This window comes from Styela clava, chromosome 1 (assembly GCF_964204865.1).
Source record: "Styela clava chromosome 1, kaStyClav1.hap1.2, whole genome shotgun sequence".
In the NCBI taxonomy this organism is placed as follows: Eukaryota; Metazoa; Chordata; class Ascidiacea; order Stolidobranchia; family Styelidae; genus Styela; species Styela clava.
The window spans coordinates 1012182-1031252 of record NC_135250.1 but is presented as its reverse complement, the minus strand read 5'-3'; the positions used below and the strand labels follow the sequence as shown (position 1 = coordinate 1031252).

Genomic DNA, 19071 nt, shown 5'->3' with positions numbered 1-19071 from the left:
TTTTATATGTTTGTAGTTGGTGAGTTACGAAAGTGAGTTGCCAAACCTGGTACACAATACACATACCACACGAGTACCGAAAGAAGTGCTAAGTAACATGGACGTTTTGAATTTGTTTCGTCTATGAAATACTCAGGATAAATTACCTAATATAATTGACTCAATTGTATAACTATTTATTTATAAATATTGTATAATATGTTTGTATGGGATTTTTTTATTCGAATTGATCAATGGCGCAAAAGACCAGTGAAGTAATAATATAGCAACAACAACATTTAAAAAAACTGCTGAACGTAGATTATTCAAAAATTGCCATATCATCATCAATGTCTTGCAAGTCACTGGATTCATAAATTTCAATGAATATTTCATTCAACTGAATTTTCGATATCGACTAGGTCTTATTTCGGTACTCCCGTAGTATGTGAACCATGTTAGAGTTAGGCCATAATTATATTCCGATTTTCCTTATTTAATTCTATTATGTGTTCGGGGACTGTCTGTGTTAGCCAAGCGAATTTTTCCTCTGCTCATAAGCTACCGTCCCTTTATACAACTTGATGTAAGATAGACGAGCAAAATTGGTTACCTCCATATTGGTACACATACTTCTGGAGCGCCCATATTTTAAGGGAAGGGCTTATATTAAATTCATTTTTAAAATTTAGGCTAGGTCTCATTTTTAGAGAAACACGGTATGTCCCAATCATGCGTGCATACCAATCAAAGGTCATTAGAATCTCTAGGTCTAGGCGAGTTAGTCACTTTGCAATAACTTAACTTTATGTTTTGATTTCCCAACTAAGTTAATATTTCATTGGTTGAATCACCGCTAAGTTATTGCCGATTGATCATTGTTGTGGGAATAAACGAAAAAGTCGATATTTGGGAAAGATTTATTATATTTCCACATTTCCATTATTATGTACCGAATAATCTGAAATAGAAAAAAAATCTGACCATGCCGTGTTCGCATCTGGCAACCCCTTTCTCACAATTGTTTGGGTATAATAGTTCGGTAATAAGCATAGAATCGTCACAATGACTAAATGTAAATGAAATTTGTGTTGCCAGGTAATTTCCGAAATCAAAGAATAAAATAAATATACCATCCTATATTTGGTGATGTATTGGATTTTAATAATTGCAAAAATACTAAATATACTGAATAAATCTAATTTTGTTTCTGGAGTTCAATCCGACAAAAATGTTGTGAAAGCAGCAGCGAATCTTACCGCTTACAAATGAACATGATACGGCAAGTCCAACAGTCTGTATTTGGGAGGGACTCACCTGACTTCTGTCTTATAGCAAATTAGATTTTGTGGTCGCTTCGTTGATATTGGCTGTAGTCGAGTGGTTACAGCAGACTAAGTATGTAAAATTTGGTCAGTTTATACCTTTGGAAAGCGGATTAAAAATCATGTAACGATGTTGGGTCAGAACTAGTCAAAGTGTGAGGGTGAGTTGAAATATATTATTTTCTACGTTTATTTTTAGTTCAGTAACTAGACAGATTTGGTTTTCCGAATTCGACAAAGTAGCTCAAACATTGTTTCACGACTCGTCCGATCATCAGATTTCCAGCCTTCGAAAAAGCCCTACCACATTAACGTTCCATTGTTTTGCTAGCAAATGGAGCCTTTTTCACCAGCGGTTACGCGAACCATATTGTGACTACCCAGCATTTTTCTTGCACGTGGCCATATTACATTCTCAAGGTTTCTTCAATACGATACGAGACTGAAATGTTCTACCAATACTTTTAACTGACGGGTTGTTGAATTATTTGAATACAATGATGGTTATGAACATGAAACCCAGTTTGTAAGTGCCATCTCGCAAAAAAACTCCCGAAATAATCCTTAGAAATTTTGCATTGGCAAAATATAGAAAAAAAATTTCTGCGGCGAAAGGTCTGGTAAACATCCCCTTATGCCATCGTAGCCGTCACGTCCTTGGATAGCAAAGCCGTTTGTGCCCTTTGGTGTTAAGCAGTGTTACGTCCTTTATTTAGAAGACACACTGCAAAAACCATTCAGCGTAATATAATTGCTACAGGGGAGAATCAAGACTTGTCATTGAACATGAATTGCAACTATGGTTTTGTTGTTGCTGATAATGTTAGTATTTTTCTTCTTGGCATTATGAAAAATCGTTTTTTCAACTGCTGGACCAATTGCTATAAAATTTCCAGCGGTTGAAGATGGTATTTTTCGCTAAAAGGCTATCTCTTTCATTTATTTCAAAAAGTTCTATTGGCTCTAAAAATTATTTTTGATCGATGACGTCATTATTAAAATGCGCTCCTTGTCGCGGATCTCCATTTTCGTCAGCGATCTTGTGGTTCGACAAAGTCGTGATCACTGTTGGTACCGCAAGGCTTTTGTGAAATACTGTACTCCCGTACTACCTTGTGTCCATATATTTGAGAATCGCTCTATTGTTTTAAAATACATGCGTACATTTTGTTACCATTTCAAATATTGGCCTCTTTACAACTTTACGGTTTGAAATTTGACTCTGGAGAGAAAAAGAACCACTGGTTTGATATATGAAAAGTAAATTTTATTTTATTATTTCACATGCAAAGCGAGAATTGACGAGTGGTTTTTGATAACCATTGGTGCGATGCACGGCGGTTTACGCTCGAGAGGGTTTTAAAATAGTGGGTTTACTGCGATATCGCCAGGTATAACTGGAAAAATACTGAGTGTTCACAACAAATTTTCATAAGACCTGATATGAAAGACAACGCAAATAAAAAAATTATAATGTTAATTATTTGAAACTAATATTGAGTAACAATGCCGTTTTCTACATGGCCGCTGAATAATTAGAACAGTTTGGGGCAAAAAATGCAAACATATCTATATGGGAACACTGAGTTAAATGTATCGACCACTGGAGGTAAAAAGAACCACTGGCTTGAAATATGAAAAGTAAATTTTATTTAAATATTTCACATGCAAAGCGAGCATTGACGAGTGGTTTTTGATAACCATTGGTGCGATGCATGGCGGTTTACGCTCGAGAGGGTTTTAAAATAGTGGGTTTACTGCGATATCGCCAGGTATAACTGGAAAAATACTGAGTGTTCACAACAAATTTTCATAAGACCTGATATGAAAGACAACGCAAATATAAAAATTATAATGTTAATTATTTGAAACTAATATTCAGTAACAATGCCGTTTTCTCCATGGCCGCTGAATAATTAGAACAGTTTTGGGCAAAAAATGCAAACATATCTATATGGGAACACTGAGTTAAATGTATCGACCGCGTGAGCGAACGGGGTAAAATAAATTTTCCAATTCGATAATCTTGTAACGCTCTGTCTGGGATTGAATTGGTTGTTTTTCGAGACAGGGTTTACTATTGTGCGTTGAGATATTTCTCATTAAATCGGTGACTTATAGCTTGAGAAAGATAAATGAAATAATGAAAATAGTTACCAATAATGAAAGTAAACTTAGTTAAACTTATGGTTCAGCAGTCAAGATTTTTCTATTTATGTATTCAACCAGAAACGTCGACTGCTATAGACGTAACTTGAAATAAGGCATAAGTTCAGGGTTTTTACTCACAAACCAAGATGGGTTCAAGTATGCAAATGCCTAGTCGTCTCGGTTTCGAGACATTCAGCCAATCACAAAGCAATGCTTCACGCCATAATTATGTTATGTATAAAACAGTGTGTATGTGTACTATATATACAGGGTGTCCATAAAGTCCCTTTACAATTTCAATTTTGTTATCAAGTCGGTTCTCAATATATCTCAACCAGGTTTGTTGTTTTTTAATCAGTAATTGTTCAAATATTTTTTACTTCATTTAATACATCTGCGAGGGCCGAAACAATATATGGTATAGATAAATTATCTATGCAATTTAAAAAGAGTTTAAGACTTTATGGACACCCTATACATTATATAGGCCTAGATCATATTTCTGTAATGGATGTAGGAAATTACAGTGCATTACATAGATAAATCATGAGAACATTTTTTTCATCTTATTATTGGAAGAGTTGCGGTAATTATTGTATTCTTTACATAAATAAGACTAACGTTGAGAACGAACTACAACTCACAGTTGTTAGCTCATGGCACTTCAGGTGTCGTTGTTGGTAACTTTGTTCAGGGATCAGTCTGAGTGAGTGTGCGTAACCTTGCTTTAGCAAATTAAAAATGCAATCACTCGTTTGTACGAAAAAAAAACAAAAATCTTCATCAAACATCAGACTTTTATTTATCCTATTTAAACGAATATGATAAATTTGTCATTTGTGTCAGGAAGTAGTTTTCAGCTAAAAGTTGATGTAGATCAGTTTATTATTATATGGATCTATATGGAATGGGATTATTATTCGGATGGTGAGCGATTCTAAAGTATTATTACATTTGCATTAAGAATCGACCTGCTTTGTGTTTGATTGGAAATGGGTATACCCAGGGGCGCAGCCAGCGGGGGGCTACGGGGTTCCTAATTTATGGAGTTTTTTATTATTTAATTAATACCAAAGTAACACGGACACGATATAAAATTAAAACATAAAAAAGTCAACTATAAGCTTAATAAATATCCACATTCAAGGGTCAGCAATGATAATTCTGCTTGCTTAAAATTAAAACCGTAATTTACAAACTATAATATGGAGGATAAAATTTATGCTGTGATGTCACTCCTTAATAGCAGTCTTCAACATTTTAGCTGATGTGAACTCAAAGTATTGCATGAAATATAAAAACCCAACGTCGATGTCCGCCTTTGCGTAAGAATTTATATTTGTGAATGAAAAAAGGCTTTAATATAGTTTAACAACATTAATTGGAATGCCGGCCACCAAAACAATCTCGGTGACAAAACCTATCCACGATTATGACAGAATTTAACGAGGAAAAAACGTTGCGTTGTTATTAGGGCTGTCCAAAATCGAATATTATTGCGCAATCCTAAATTTGTCTCTGATGTACAAAAAAAACTTCCTCTTCAATATTTTGATAACATATGTGCAGTTATATCTAAATTATTGCAAAAATTTTGCATAATTGTCATAGTAATAAATGGATGAAACAAAGTATTGCCATTAGAAGAAATTACAAATTCTATTGGAAAAAGGTATTGGACCTTTAAAACGTGTTTCAGTCATGTACCATGTTCCTTATGATTACTGTGGCAACAGCTACAAATCGATTCTATTTATAGAACTGGCGTTTTTTGTTTGCTGACACAAAATTTGCTATTTTCTCCTTGTGTTCTCTCAAAAAACGTCATTTTAAATCATTGTTTCCGATAACTTTTCATTTATGACCATGCATGAAATGGATAAATACATGTCACCGGGCATTAGGAGAGACCTTTTTACAGCAAAGAAAGCGATAAAAACATGTTTTTGCTTGCCCGGTGAAAAACGCGTGGCAAAGGTGGTCGTGAGGCGCATTATATACCAAATTTTAGCGATTCGTAAATTGGCCGAAAAAAGCGTCGAATAATTTGCGATCCGATTCGATTTCGAATATTCGGTTCGCTTGGACAGCCCTAGTTGTTACCGAATTTTCAGTCTTCTTGTAATTTTCGAAAGATGTATCAAACAATTTCTTAGGAAATGGATTGTTTGTTCGAAAACCACTGACATATATCATTTGTTTATTCTCTACATTCTTTTTTTTTCTATTTCGTTCTCGTTGTATTTCGTGTACTATCAACAGTCAACACGCTTGTGCAAGGCATGGGTTATATTTGGGCGCTCCAGAAGTTTACTTACCAATTAAAAGGTAACTAATTTTGTCCACCTACTGACATCAAATTATATAAAGGGAATTTTAGTTCTTCAAACGGCTTCGGGAATCGCACTTTTGGCACATTGTTTCAATCCCACCGTATGGTTCCATCTACAGTATATGGAATGGATATGAAATTATTTATTATAATTTGGGTTTATATGGATGGAATATATAGAAATACGCAGCAGAAAACTGAAGATATTTGGTGAGTGATTTTATATTACTATTATATTTTGCTTCGCATGTGTTGCATGAATAATAGGGTTGGTTTGTGGTCGTTGTGGAGTGGGTTTATATAGGCTTAGTGAAGACAATAACACAGTGATACAAAATTAGTACCTGAAAATAGAAGTTCCTCATTCTTTAATATTTCATAACGTTTTGGTTCGGAGCAAACATAAGCAAGCTGATTTCGGGATCATTTATATGAAATCTTATGAAGCTAATTCAAGTTAAGGAATTATATTTGTCTGCTATTGTATATATTTTTTTCAAACATTCCATATCTTGTTGATAACAAGGCTCTGTGAACAAGCAATTAAGATGTTGGCAGTTCTTGAGTGTGAAATTTTCCAAAGATAATTTGTAATTTGCCGACTGGTTATTCCATCGATCTGTCAATTAGATATAAATATATGTAGAAGGTTTTAGGTGATAAATATCAAAGATGAAAGCAATAGGCAAGAGCAATCGACATATCCAAGATTGTAATTAATCTCACGAAACTATTTAGCTTATCATTGGTCAAGTCAGGCGAATCGAGATATTGTATTCATATCTATGTTGAATAGCTTATTTTTGAAAAAAAATGGAGGTTTTGACAGAGCTTTTCAAATATAAATGATAATACACGCCGATGCCAGATGTTGAAATTCTTTCACGTTTGGTATAAGGTTACGTTACTATAAAGCAGGGGTGTGCACCCTTCTATACAAGAGGACCAGATACAAATAACTTGGTGAAACCACAGGCCACATCGTTATTTGCACGATAAATTGAACCGTTATTCAACATTTATTTAACAGGCTTTTTAGCTGTTGCGGGCACAAACATTTTGGTTAAGGATCGAATGGCATGCGTTGTTCGCTTTACATAAGCTAGTAGTTTGGGCATTGTAACGTCATAGACATATATAATAAGTTCTACTCAAGTATGGGCTTTGCAGCGCGAAGGGATTGGAATTACTAGCACGTAATAGATCAGGCATGTCCAACCTTTTTAGTGTCGCGGACCACTTTCTCATGGGGAAATTCATTGCGGGCCGCAAACGTTTTTACCAAATTTATACCAACCCAATTCCGATTTACGTTAGAATTTGAGCGTCGCTAAATCAAACGCTTGGATTTCCGAACACAAGATGCACACAAAGACCATGAATCTTGAAACTCAATTTCAACTCAACTTTTGTGCAAAATGCACATACATTGGCGTAAAAAATCAAAAGAAAAAAAATCAGTAATTTTTTTCTTCAACTAGTGTGAAACTTGCTTTTGATTGTCATTGCTCAACTGTTTAATATCAACGGGGAGTTTTGATACCGCACAATGTAACTAACTGGCTTGTCAAATTTCCGTTCGTCAGCCTACTTCTATGCTTCGAGTTCATAAATTTCAAATTATAAGACTTCAAGCTCGAAACAGATTTACGGCATATTAGGCATACATCGTTGTCTTACAGCTCTTCCCAATCCTTTTGATATTTCCGATTTTCATCCTCAAGCTTCATCGTTTTTGTTCCAGACATACCGGTGGATTTGTTTTTGTGGTTCAACAACCATCGATAAAACAAAGTAACGATATGTGACTTCAATCTTGATGACTTTACAATGGGTAGAAAACTCATTGTATCGCCACAGATGTTGCACGCTTGAGTGGCCCTCTGTGAAACCATGTTCTGTGCCGCTTAACAACGCTTTTCTTATGCCGGAGTTGCGTGAAATTATAGCCTAAATTCAAGTAAGATTTGATATCATACCGCGGGTTGGACATCCCTGTATTAGATTAAACTAATTTAAAAATTCGTTTCTCGGGGAGCTCACCATTCAAAATTGGCACTTCTCTGCGGACTGCACAATCTTTCCTTGGGAGTCGTATTTGGCCGACGGGTCACATGTTGCACAAGTTTGTTGGACATCCCTGTATTAGATTAAACTAATTTAAAAATTCGTTTCTCGGGGAGCTCACCATTCAAAATTGGCACTTCTCTGCGGACTGCACAATCTTTCCTTGGGAGTCGTATTTGGCCGACGGGTCACATGTTGCACAAGTTTGTTTTAAAGCATCGGTATATCGGAACTTCGCTATTTGGTTTATAACAGACAGTTTTCGTTCAAGGCATAATGTCGAAATTTTCTAACAATATTTTATTTGTGCGATAGCAAATTGATGAAAACACACACGGTCATATATCGCCCTTATAGTATATAACTCATTAGCAATAGCAGTTTGGTTTGCATTTGTTTCTAATCTAATTTGCATGCATGATTAACAAATCACGTATTGAAATGGAGAAGCACAGAAGAAACTGTATTTGAATGAAGAAGAAGGTGGGTCATAATTTTTACTGTTTGTGCCTGTCTTGAGGCTTTGTCTAAACACCCATTTAGGTATGTGATTGATTCTCAGTTGAATGAAAGCGTTACTGAATTGAAGGTTTCAATAAATTTTCTCTATTTAAAATGCTATTACACAATAAAAACAGTTAGATAAAATGTTATGTTATTCACAGGCTATAAGACTCAATGAATCTAACAATATTACCCATAAAAGTTGATGTATTTTAACTGCTGTGTTTTTCAAATCCTCATGCCAGGCTGGTATTTTTAGCAGTTTGTTTAATATATTACTAGAGAGTAAGAGGTGTTAGAAATAATATTTATAGTAGCTTCGTATTTGTCGCTCAGTAAAGATATACCATTCAGAATGTATCTAACATGGTATATACTTGAACGCAATTCATATACAGGTGTCATAAATTGAATATTTTATTTGACCAGACAGACCATTAGCCGTATCATCGGAAATTCTGAATGTGACACCCCTGCTCACGACTAAAATGAAGCAGGTCTTAGATCTGAATTGTATGATTTAAATAAATCCTAAATATATGATGGAACGTTTACCCCGGGTACAATAAACTAAATCAAATAACAAAATGAATGGAACATTACAAATATAAATTTTTGTGGCGATTTTTTTTAGGAATGCGCCCACACAGCAGAGCAGTTTGGCAGCATAATTTTTACGATCGTATTACGGAGCAGTCGTTCGCGAGTTGTTTTGAAGATTTTAGTCGTTCGCGTTAAAAAGTAAGTTCGCCATCCGTGTAATGTATAACTAGAGAGAGAGGGGATGTGTTGTTAGTAATAAGTATTCGTCGCCCGGGAAACATGTTATTCACTTAGATCTAACATTGTATATAGTTAGAACGCAATTCATGTACAGATATTTATAAAGATTACTAGGTATCAGAAGCGATATAGAGTAGAACTAATTCAATGCCTGGTGAATTATATTTAACCGATAGAGAAATGAAACCACGCATTTTTTTAAATAATTCTTAGGCCCTTGTTATCGCATTAGTGTTTTAATGATTCCATCAGCATTGTTTTGTCAATTAGGATATGCGTGTTCTATAACCCTTATCCATCATTTTCAGTAGTAAGTAACAATTCCGAAGATGATAATCAAACACAAATGTATGTTCGAATGTATTTTTACTTGTCTCTAGATGAAATTGCATCTGCAATAGTTATGCAGCATTTCCAGAAAGATATCACAATAGATTGTTGACAAGTATCCAATTTTCCGCGTGTGTTCTGCTAATTTACAAGAAAGTAATCATTTCTAGTCTAATTAAATATAACTTGATTCACCTAGAGTTTCAATCATTATTTTCTGTTTCTCAATTTCCGCCTAAATCTACTTGATATTCAATTTATCAAAGTTGTAAAGAAATTCCTGTTAATAAATACTTAGATGGAAAAACTAGTTCTTTCAAACAGAAGGCGTAAGGCCTAACTATAAGGAAACTGTTTCCTTGATATAGCTAGTGAATGGTTTCAGCAATCTGCGTACGATACCTGTTCAATAATCGACATTAAAATCCATCGCAATAATCTGCTTGAGGAAAATTTATGTATCTACAAATAGATTCAGCCTCTTACCGAAATTAAAAGCAAATAACTAAATAAGTGTCTTGAAATTCACGACAAAATGCGAGAGATGTCGCATGCTTTATGTTTACCATATTATTACATTTCACACTATCACAGAAATGGTACAACACAAATTTTCGTACGAGAATCGGTATCAGTAAATTGCTCTCACTGTATAAATTAGCATTTACCCCACGAGTGTGTTACAATATACATATACATTTCCCCTCACTCAGTTACTTTATCCCAAAGAAGTTGACCGGCCGCAGAAAAACGAATGACATGATTACAAAAAATTTCCATTCGATCGATAAAATTTGGATCACGTGTTTACATGCTAATAGACAGCTTTAACGTATAGTCTTCAACGGCCCAATGTATTCGGGAATTAATCTCTCGTTCCTAAAGTATTCCTTTTGTTACTTACATTCCAGATATAAGTTAGGCATTTTAATTAAAATAGTGTTTCCAATACCATCAAGCAATACGCGAAAATACGAAAGAATAAGAAATGGGTAAATATATTTATCAAGTTATTTTGGATGATTCGCATGTCTCATCATTTATAATAGAACTTGCTTCTTTTCTTTCAGGGAATACTCTTGGGAATTTCTTTGGTGAGTTACTGATTTAAACGCGATATATACACGATGGATGAGTGTTTTAGATAAGCCTTATGTGAACTTCATTCTGAATCTTCATCTTCAATTCATCATTTATAATAGAATTTGCTTCTTTTCTTTCAGGGAATACTCTTGGGAATTTCTTTGGTGAGTTACTGATTTAAACGCGATATATACACGATGGATGAGTGTTTTAGATAAGCCTTATGTGAACTTCATTCTGAATCTTCATCTTCAATTAATTGTAGAAAAATGTCGAATAAAATAAACGAACACCATGCTAAATATCAGATATTTCTTTATCGAATTGCGTTTCGTACTTAACTGTACAATGACTACGTGTATCGCCAAACATATTTACGCTGAACAGATATCTTTCGTTCATTAGCACGTATATATTTTCAGTTCGTCGACGCCTAATACGAGAAGTCAATGAGGCCACTCGAAAAAATACAAAGCCTTCTAAGATTGCAGGATTGAAGCAACATGATTTTCAAGTTACGCCTACTTTAGTGGAAGTTAATTTCTACGAAACTGGGGCCGACGAACGAGAATACAAACCCGAGAAATCATTTAGTCCACTTAAACATGCCCAGGGAGGAACAAATACTTCGCCAGACGAATTCTTCAAAGATCCGAATGTTAGAAGAGTCGCATTAATAGGAGGAGCTGGTTATGGTAAAACTGAGATGACGAAAAAATTTTCGAATGACATGATGGATGAAAAGATTCCAGGGCTAGAGGAAGTTGAAGTTATACAGCACATGAACTTTCGAGACTTTCATGGAGACGAGAAATTAACCCTGGGAAGTCTTCTGTTAGGAAACGTTAACATGGCTCCGAGTGACAGAACGAAAAGCATTGAGTGGATCGCTAGTAATCCCAACAAATATTTGCTAGTGCTGGATGGGGCAGATCAATACGAAAACATTAAAGATTTAGGAAAAAATCAAGGAACTAGTAATTATCGAGACAAAATGAATCCAACAGATATGCTGAATGGTTTATTGTCAGGGAATCTTCTTCCTGGAATCCGTGTTCTATATTCGTCTCGAGAACACGGAATAAGAAGCTTTGGTGGCAGTGTCCGCGCGGATAAAGTCATTGCTTTATCAGGCTTTTCATACGAATCAGTACAAATACTCGTCAAAAAGCTTGGGGGAGATGACGGCGATAAAATCTGGAATCATTTACAAGAGAAAGCACCGGCTTTGATTCCCATCTGCACGATACCGATGTTTTTAGTATTCACGGTCCTTGTGGTTTCCAGGCATAAAGAGAATCCACCTAAAACATTCAGTGAAATTCTTTTGCTTGTGTTACGCGATATGACAGTGTCCGAACACGTTCGTGCTAAGGAAGACATCCACAAAGTAATTGATGCTTTAAAGATAACATGTTTCCAGGCAACCAAAAAAGGTCAAGTCACTTTCACAAAAAAAGATTTACCCGAAGAAATAACAGTTGAAGATATACAAGATCTGATCATCATTTATCCAGGTACCAGTGGAATAAATCAGAAGCTTGTCGAAGGAAACTATAAGTATATATTATGCCACCAGAGCATTCAAGAAGCCCTGGCCAGTTTGGAAGTGATCGATATGACAATCGAGGAATTCCGAAAGTTCCTGAACGTTCTTCATACTCCACACTGGTCCATGGTTAGAAGAATAACAAGTGGAATCATTTTGAACGATAATACTCGCACATTAGTCAAGGGAAACGACCCATCAGTCAGTTTATTAAGAACAGGTATTCAATCTTTCATTCCAAAAAAAAAAAAAAATTCGCGAACAAATTTCAATAACACATCGATGCATTGTATTAGATATCAAAAACATGAAAATTCAAAAACATTATTATTTATTTGCAGATTTTAAAATATTATCGTCCGGTGCTGAAAAAAATTCATCTCAAATGACAGTCACACATATTTACCAGGGTCCGGTTAATATTGGTAAAGTTATGAGTTTTTAGAATTCGAAGGTAATTGGACGACTAAGTTATTTACCATGTATTTTTTTAATACCAGAAAAGAAGAAGCATATTGTCGCAGCACAATATGTAGAGTCTGGTGCATCAGTAAGCGGCCCATACAAAGATGTCAGCTTTACAGGTAGGAAGTTTGAGTTCTGCTTGTCACCTTAACAGATGAATATAAATATATTTTAACCTTTACCAGCAATTGCGGGAACACCAACACCGTTACAATTTGCTAAACAAGATGCCACACCTGAACAAGCAAAAAAAGAGAATACAGGTGAAGTCAAATAACGAATGAACAAAATAATCAATTGTTTTGACGAATCTCGCTCAGGTGTTTATGTTTTTATAGCACTGGCAGATTTTCTTACATTGAAGCAAGACGCTCTAAAGAAAAGTTTTCAAGAACAGTTCCGAAACCCAGAACTTGAGCAACCAGATCTTCTTGAACTTTTGCATTCTTTGCATCAATGCGGTGACAGCGCAAAAGAAATCGTAGCTGATTCGCCAATGGAATCGATCAACTTAAATAAACTGCAACTCTCGGCTGCGGACTTCCACGTCGTTTTCGGTGCGACTCAGTTTTTCAAAAAGGTCAAATCTCTTCGTCTTGGGACGATAAACGAAGAACAACTCAGTGATTTGAAAGGCTTTTTAGCTGAATCTCGGATTGCGGTGATTGAATTTTTGTGATTGGTACTTATGTCGAGTTAGATCTCTGAATTAGTTTCATCCCAAAGTATTGAGACTGCCGTATTGAAATTGCCAAATACTAAATTACCAGTTATTTTTGTATTCATCCGTTGTAAAATCTTATTAAGTATGTCTATATTTGAGACATAGTTCGAATATTGCCGCTTGCTTCATTAAAAAAATGTTTCGAGGTTGAAGAAACTTGATTGATAGTATTTCATTTTTTAATTCATTTAACATGACCTATCTCGCACACTCTTTTTCCGTACAGCTTTGTATTAGCCATCGACCAATAATGCTATTTTTATTGATACGACATTGTGAAAATATTTTACTACATAGTATATTTTGAGAAAATTTCGCCATTTTTATGGATACGAAATAATCCCGTTATATTCCATGGGCCATATCGACAGAAAGTAAGAACATTTCTGATAAATGTGGCATGAGCTACTTTGGGTTACTCCGGCGAAGACTGCTTCACGGCAAACACAAACTTATAAATCAAATAAGACCTGAAGTAATTCGTTCGTTTCTAAACTCAACAAATTAAATAATCCTTAACAGGTGAACATTACAACCATCAAACAAACGATCACTGACAGTGGCATCTTCTTAAATCTTCTGAAGGTGCTTGCCAAATACAAGAAAAAAATGCATTTTAATGCCGTTCAACTGAACACTTTGAATGAAATTCATATCCCGGATTTGGAGTGCGTTTTTGAAAACTTTGACACAACGGTAGGTTTTATAACATATAAAAACTCGCTGAATAAAAAATTTAGGCCATGAATCTTTACGCTCGATTACTCTGCTATATTTAGTTTATATCGGGGGTTCTAAAAGTGGGTTCTACAGACCCCTAATTCAAAGTCCAAAAAATAGTTTAAGGGTAACGTGAAAGACTAGATACTCTAATAATTGAATTCATAAGTCTTTAATGGCATCCACTTTTACCTATGAATTCTGTGAGTATATGTATTTATGGCTAGATAATTCATCGTGGTCATCATTTTCATAACCAAATAATACAAGGTCTATAGTTCTGAATATTTTAAATAAACTCATGCGCTGCAAAAAGACATAGTTTCTAAAGAATCTGCTTTTATTTGTCCTTTTGCTTCCAAAATATGACGGATTTGACATATCTTCGTCACTGAGCATTTGAAGACCTCTTGGAACCGCTAATGACTTAGATACATTAACCAAACATTAAATATGAAGATCTTGTTAGTCTGCAATTTTTACCTTTCGAAAATATCATAGTTAATTATGATTGTTATTTGTCATCAGATAAATGCGAACTATGTCAAATTGTTGGACAAAAAGGATAGCGAATTACTCGAACTTCTGCAAAAGGTTTATATGTTCAGAAATAGCTTTGAAGGCAGAATTATGGACGTAGGAACTCTCAATATCCAGCACATCCATGTTCTGAAGAGTCTTCTCGAAGACACAAACATTGCGGTAATGCAGTCGATTCAATATTAGATTATATATAAGTAATAATAAACATCATTCCAGTTTCAGAAGCACATGTCATTTCTAACAAATATCTCAGTGCTAGAGTGTATATATTAGTTAATTTCGATATCAATGGGTAGTTTCTAAGTACTTGGCAGATTCCATATAGATAAACAGGAAATAGGTGAACAGAAAACATAAGTATAAAGCTCTGAATTTGTATGCTTAGTGTATTTACAGAGGTTCACCACATAGCCAAACGCAAGGTGCTTAAAACGTAGTCTGCGGATCTGCCTCAAACCCGGATTAACAGCCTCGTCTTGAGCTCTTGATTTGTCTAATGCCACGGTTTAAATATAATATGGCCTGACGTATTTACGTTCCAGATATTCATTTAAAATTCATTTCCATTTGTGAAGACGTCTGAAACTTCAGGGTATTATCAGAATTAAGAATCAGCATGTAATTAGGTTTTACCATACGTCCCGTTTTTGGCGGGACAGTCCCACTTTTCAACGTCTTGTCCCGGCCGGACAATTTAAAGTCCCACTCTGGCGTTTATCCAGTCATTATAATACTGTACACAAGGGGTTCCCAAAGTTTATTGACCGCGGGCCAAAATTTAAGCAAACGGATATTCGCGGACTAGAGAAGGGGAGCGGCAAAAAGGGCGCGACGGTACGGTTTGAGCGCGCCTTAAGAATATTATAAAAATTAAGCACTACAATAGGCTGCAAGCTTGATTTTAGATACACCTAGCATCGCAATTTGTCATGTAATCAAATTAATAATTATGATAGTTGGGTGATACCTGAGGAATAACAAGCAAAAATATCAACAACGAATTTACAACAGATAGTGACTAATAAAGTTGCTTGTACATCTGGCATACGGCTAAATGGATACTTATGGCTTGTTTCGTTACACAAAAACCATTCCAATGTAAATAAATATGAAAAAACGACATATCCACAGAATTCAGTTGTGTATTTTTCTATATAGCATATATATAATATAGGCTACGTGTAATTAGGGTTTTATCGAAATAAGATGTTCAGAACGTGGCTCGTGTTTGGTACATTCTATTCGCAATAACGCATTCAAGTGATTATCTGTCAGTCTCGATCGAAGTTCTGCGGGAAAATTCCCCTCCAACAAACGGGCGATACTTTTTAGCGATGTTGTGGGCTACAATATAACTGTCCAATAACGTGGTCTGTGTTATTGCAACACATAGAAAGTTGAACATTTTCGCCTTCTCATCCAGATAAGAATTCATCGACTCACCGTGTATAGTAAAAAAGCAAAGAAGATATTTACTCATCTTCATAAATACGGTAACAGAGTTCAGTATGATGAAATAAAGGAGATTGAAGTTGTTTACGATGACGACCCTGATATCATTGCCTCGGTGTTCAGACGTTGCTCAAAACTTCAGTATTTGTCATATGAGGAGTCAATGGAATCGATTGTTAGAAACCTTCAACTTTTGACAATCTCAATGAAGAAATCGAACATCAAGGTGAATATCGTGTAAAATTTCTCCTCAGATAAAGCATCGATGTGCTTGTTATTAATTGCTCTGTTTGGCGCTATCTTGTCTAAAAATATGATACGAATCACTAAATTTTATATATCCTTTTCATGTGGTATTTAAGAGAGTCTCGAAAAAAAGCTCAATACCTAAAAGTGACATTGCGAATCGAGACAAAGGTCAATCATGGGGTAGTATAGTTAGTTCCACAGGTGCTTGAAGTAGACGTGATCGTAACTTAACAATGTTTGCATATGTCATCCCTGACACCAATCGGAATAGGTCATTCAAATATTAAAATTACGTCTAACCACGTCACAATGTCAATGCAAATGATTGCTGAAATACCGTATATACACTATCCCATAGGCTCGCGTTATCTTTTGTTTCGCCGCACAAATCCCTGAGTACAAAAATTCAGAACATTGGAAAGTTTTTATCAAATAATATTGTATATTTAATTTTGTATATAGCACTGTGGATTTTGGCTGTTAGCTTTTATTCAAGGACATGGTAACGATGAAAGTTGTATTCAAATATGCACTGTATCGCTTTCCGGTATTCCCGCTCCCTAAATTACAAGTGCATCTGAGGTAATCAATTCAACACATTATAATTATTGCGGCGATTCAGAGGCGCATGCAGTAACACCCGTTTCTTTCTGGGAACTTTCCATGTAGCGACTTCTAAAACAATAGCCGCGAATACGCCAATCGTTAAAAGAGCCGACTTTTCAGCTAAAGGCTAATTTTTTTCATGACCAGTAACAACATCTAAACGCCAGTTCATACTGAATTCATGTAAGACGAGCTCGAGGTTGTGTCGATTTAACCGAGCCTATTGATTTGACATTACTTGAACAACAAAATCATCCTTCATAATGAAGATTAGTAAATGGAGACAATGTATTGTGCTTGATGATAAAAAAGAAACGGCCACATACGCCGATAGGCTTTCAACACGGGGATAAAGGGTAATTTGAAGTTTAATGTGGTGGTGGGTTTATAGGCGGAAATGTGTATAGTTAGCCCACTAGTATACGAGTATATTTGCCGTCCACCAATATAACATACTACTAGTGGTTACACTAAAATTAGCCGTGTGAAAATTGCGAGCGTCATGACTTTTCCGGTTTCTTGGAAGTTTCCAAGGTGAGCGTTCATGTTTGTGTCTGTTGTCCTGAGCGAAAATGTAAAACACGTTGTATTTCATCCAATCATTGACATAATGTAATTAGTAAAAGTGAGTTGAGCTCTATTCTACACCAATCGTTTAAAACAGGGGTAGGCAACCGTTTGTTGCTCGCGGGCCAAAATTAAGGGTTGCAAGTCATTGGCGGGTCGCACATATTTTTAAAATGTTAAAAACCGAACGAATGGTCGATGAATCTCAGTTCACACAGATCAAAAGTTAATTTTAACAGCGCGCCAGAACTGCCCAACTCGTAATATCGACTTTAAAAAAAAAAATTTACAAAGGACATTTAATTTGATCCATTTGAATATTTTCGGCGCCATTGAACCCTTTGCACCTAGAATCAACTTTTCTTCGTTTTGTTGCTATTCGTCTAATTATAATTAAATTATAGGCTTATTAAACAAGTAATTGTGAATTGTATACTTGTTAGATTATACTATAATTTAGTCTACACTGTCTCACACAATAAATTCTCTTAGGTAAAAAGTATAATCGTCAAAACAGCCGTTTTTTACTATAATTCAGTGAATCGTCTCTGGCTGGAAGATATTACTACCCTAGGTTGCTACCCCCGGTTTAAAACAAGAAGCCTTTGTCTACTTGTCTAGCGCTTTGTTCTGGGAATCATTCCGTGCGTCCCACAGACCAATTTTAGCGTATATTTGTATCTAATAGCAGAACGTTTTTTCAGCTATTCCAACCTAGATCCCGAGATTTAAACCCTATTTTCTAACGCTTTGTGCCTTTATTTTAGTAAAAACACCCCTCTGTTTTCAAGCGTGGGCCATGTGACAGTAGCGAAACGCGAAGCCGACTTAATGCCGCGCAATCCAGTTTTATTTTAGCTAGGTCCCGAAATACCAACTTTGACAGACTTGGTTGTTATTTGACGATGGCACTAAGCTTGCTCACGTTGCAAGTTTTCAAATTACTCAACTATGACAATTCGTACAAAAATGAGTGTCACAAGAAAGGTGACATAAGGAAAACACGACGGAAATGTATTTCCCTGCCCATCACACAGTGTCTAGTTTGATTTCAAGTGATATCTGTCTCAAAAGAATATAATATGAAGCGACATCAAACGCGAGATGCGAAAAATACGACGGTAATTCTCGGGAATTAATTTTAAAATAACTGAAGACTTAATATATCTTATTTGAAAGAACGCCACTCATGCAGCATAATAATAGTCTGATTAGAACGGTAAACTCTCGTTGTTTATTAAATTTAAAGTAAGTAAACTCGCAATTTTTTGATCACTTTCGGGTTTTTTTCGACTAGCGGCCCGCGAGATCTCCTCAAAAGTTTTTGCGGTCATTTACCCTAGCAACCCTAAACCACCCTAAGGTAGACTACTAGGTACCGGTAAAGTTTCAAACTACAGTTGTCTCTTATATTCTTTGGTATTTTGATTCACGTTGAGACTGGAGGCAATCTTTATTGTCACCCGCCCTCAGCATTAAAGCTCAACCGATATATCGGCCCGATATTGCGTGTTTGACGATATATCATATCGGCAGTGACCGGCCGATACATATATCGGCTATATATAACAGTTAAAAAACCTAAAAATGTTCGTTCGTTCGTTTTATTTACTGTTGGTTGGGATTATTTTTAATGGATAAT

General features: G+C 35.5%; 1 protein-coding gene across 3 annotated transcripts in view; it reads left to right on the top strand.

Annotated features, from left to right (window-relative positions):
• The first annotated feature begins 10361 nt into the window (after positions 1-10361).
• The window catches only part of LOC120346016 (uncharacterized), a 51734-nt gene continuing 43024 nt past the window's right edge, over positions 10362-19071 (top strand). Inside the window, exons 1-11 of one of the 3 annotated variants that reach the window (XM_078115776.1) lie at positions 10362-10463; positions 10542-10565; positions 10695-10718; positions 10977-12323; positions 12445-12528; positions 12604-12687; positions 12754-12831; positions 12916-13229; positions 13815-13988; positions 14541-14714; positions 15979-16233. In XM_078115776.1, the coding sequence (XP_077971902.1) occupies positions 10460-10463; positions 10542-10565; positions 10695-10718; positions 10977-12323; positions 12445-12528; positions 12604-12687; positions 12754-12831; positions 12916-13229; positions 13815-13988; positions 14541-14714; positions 15979-16233 (2562 nt within the window). In that variant the 5' untranslated portion in view covers positions 10362-10459. Of the gene's footprint in view, positions 10464-10541; positions 10566-10694; positions 10719-10976; positions 12324-12444; positions 12529-12603; positions 12688-12753; positions 12832-12906; positions 13230-13814; positions 13989-14540; positions 14715-15978; positions 16234-19071 lie in introns of all 3 variants that reach the window. The other 2 variants (XM_078115774.1, XM_078115777.1) reach the window with 2 other exon arrangements.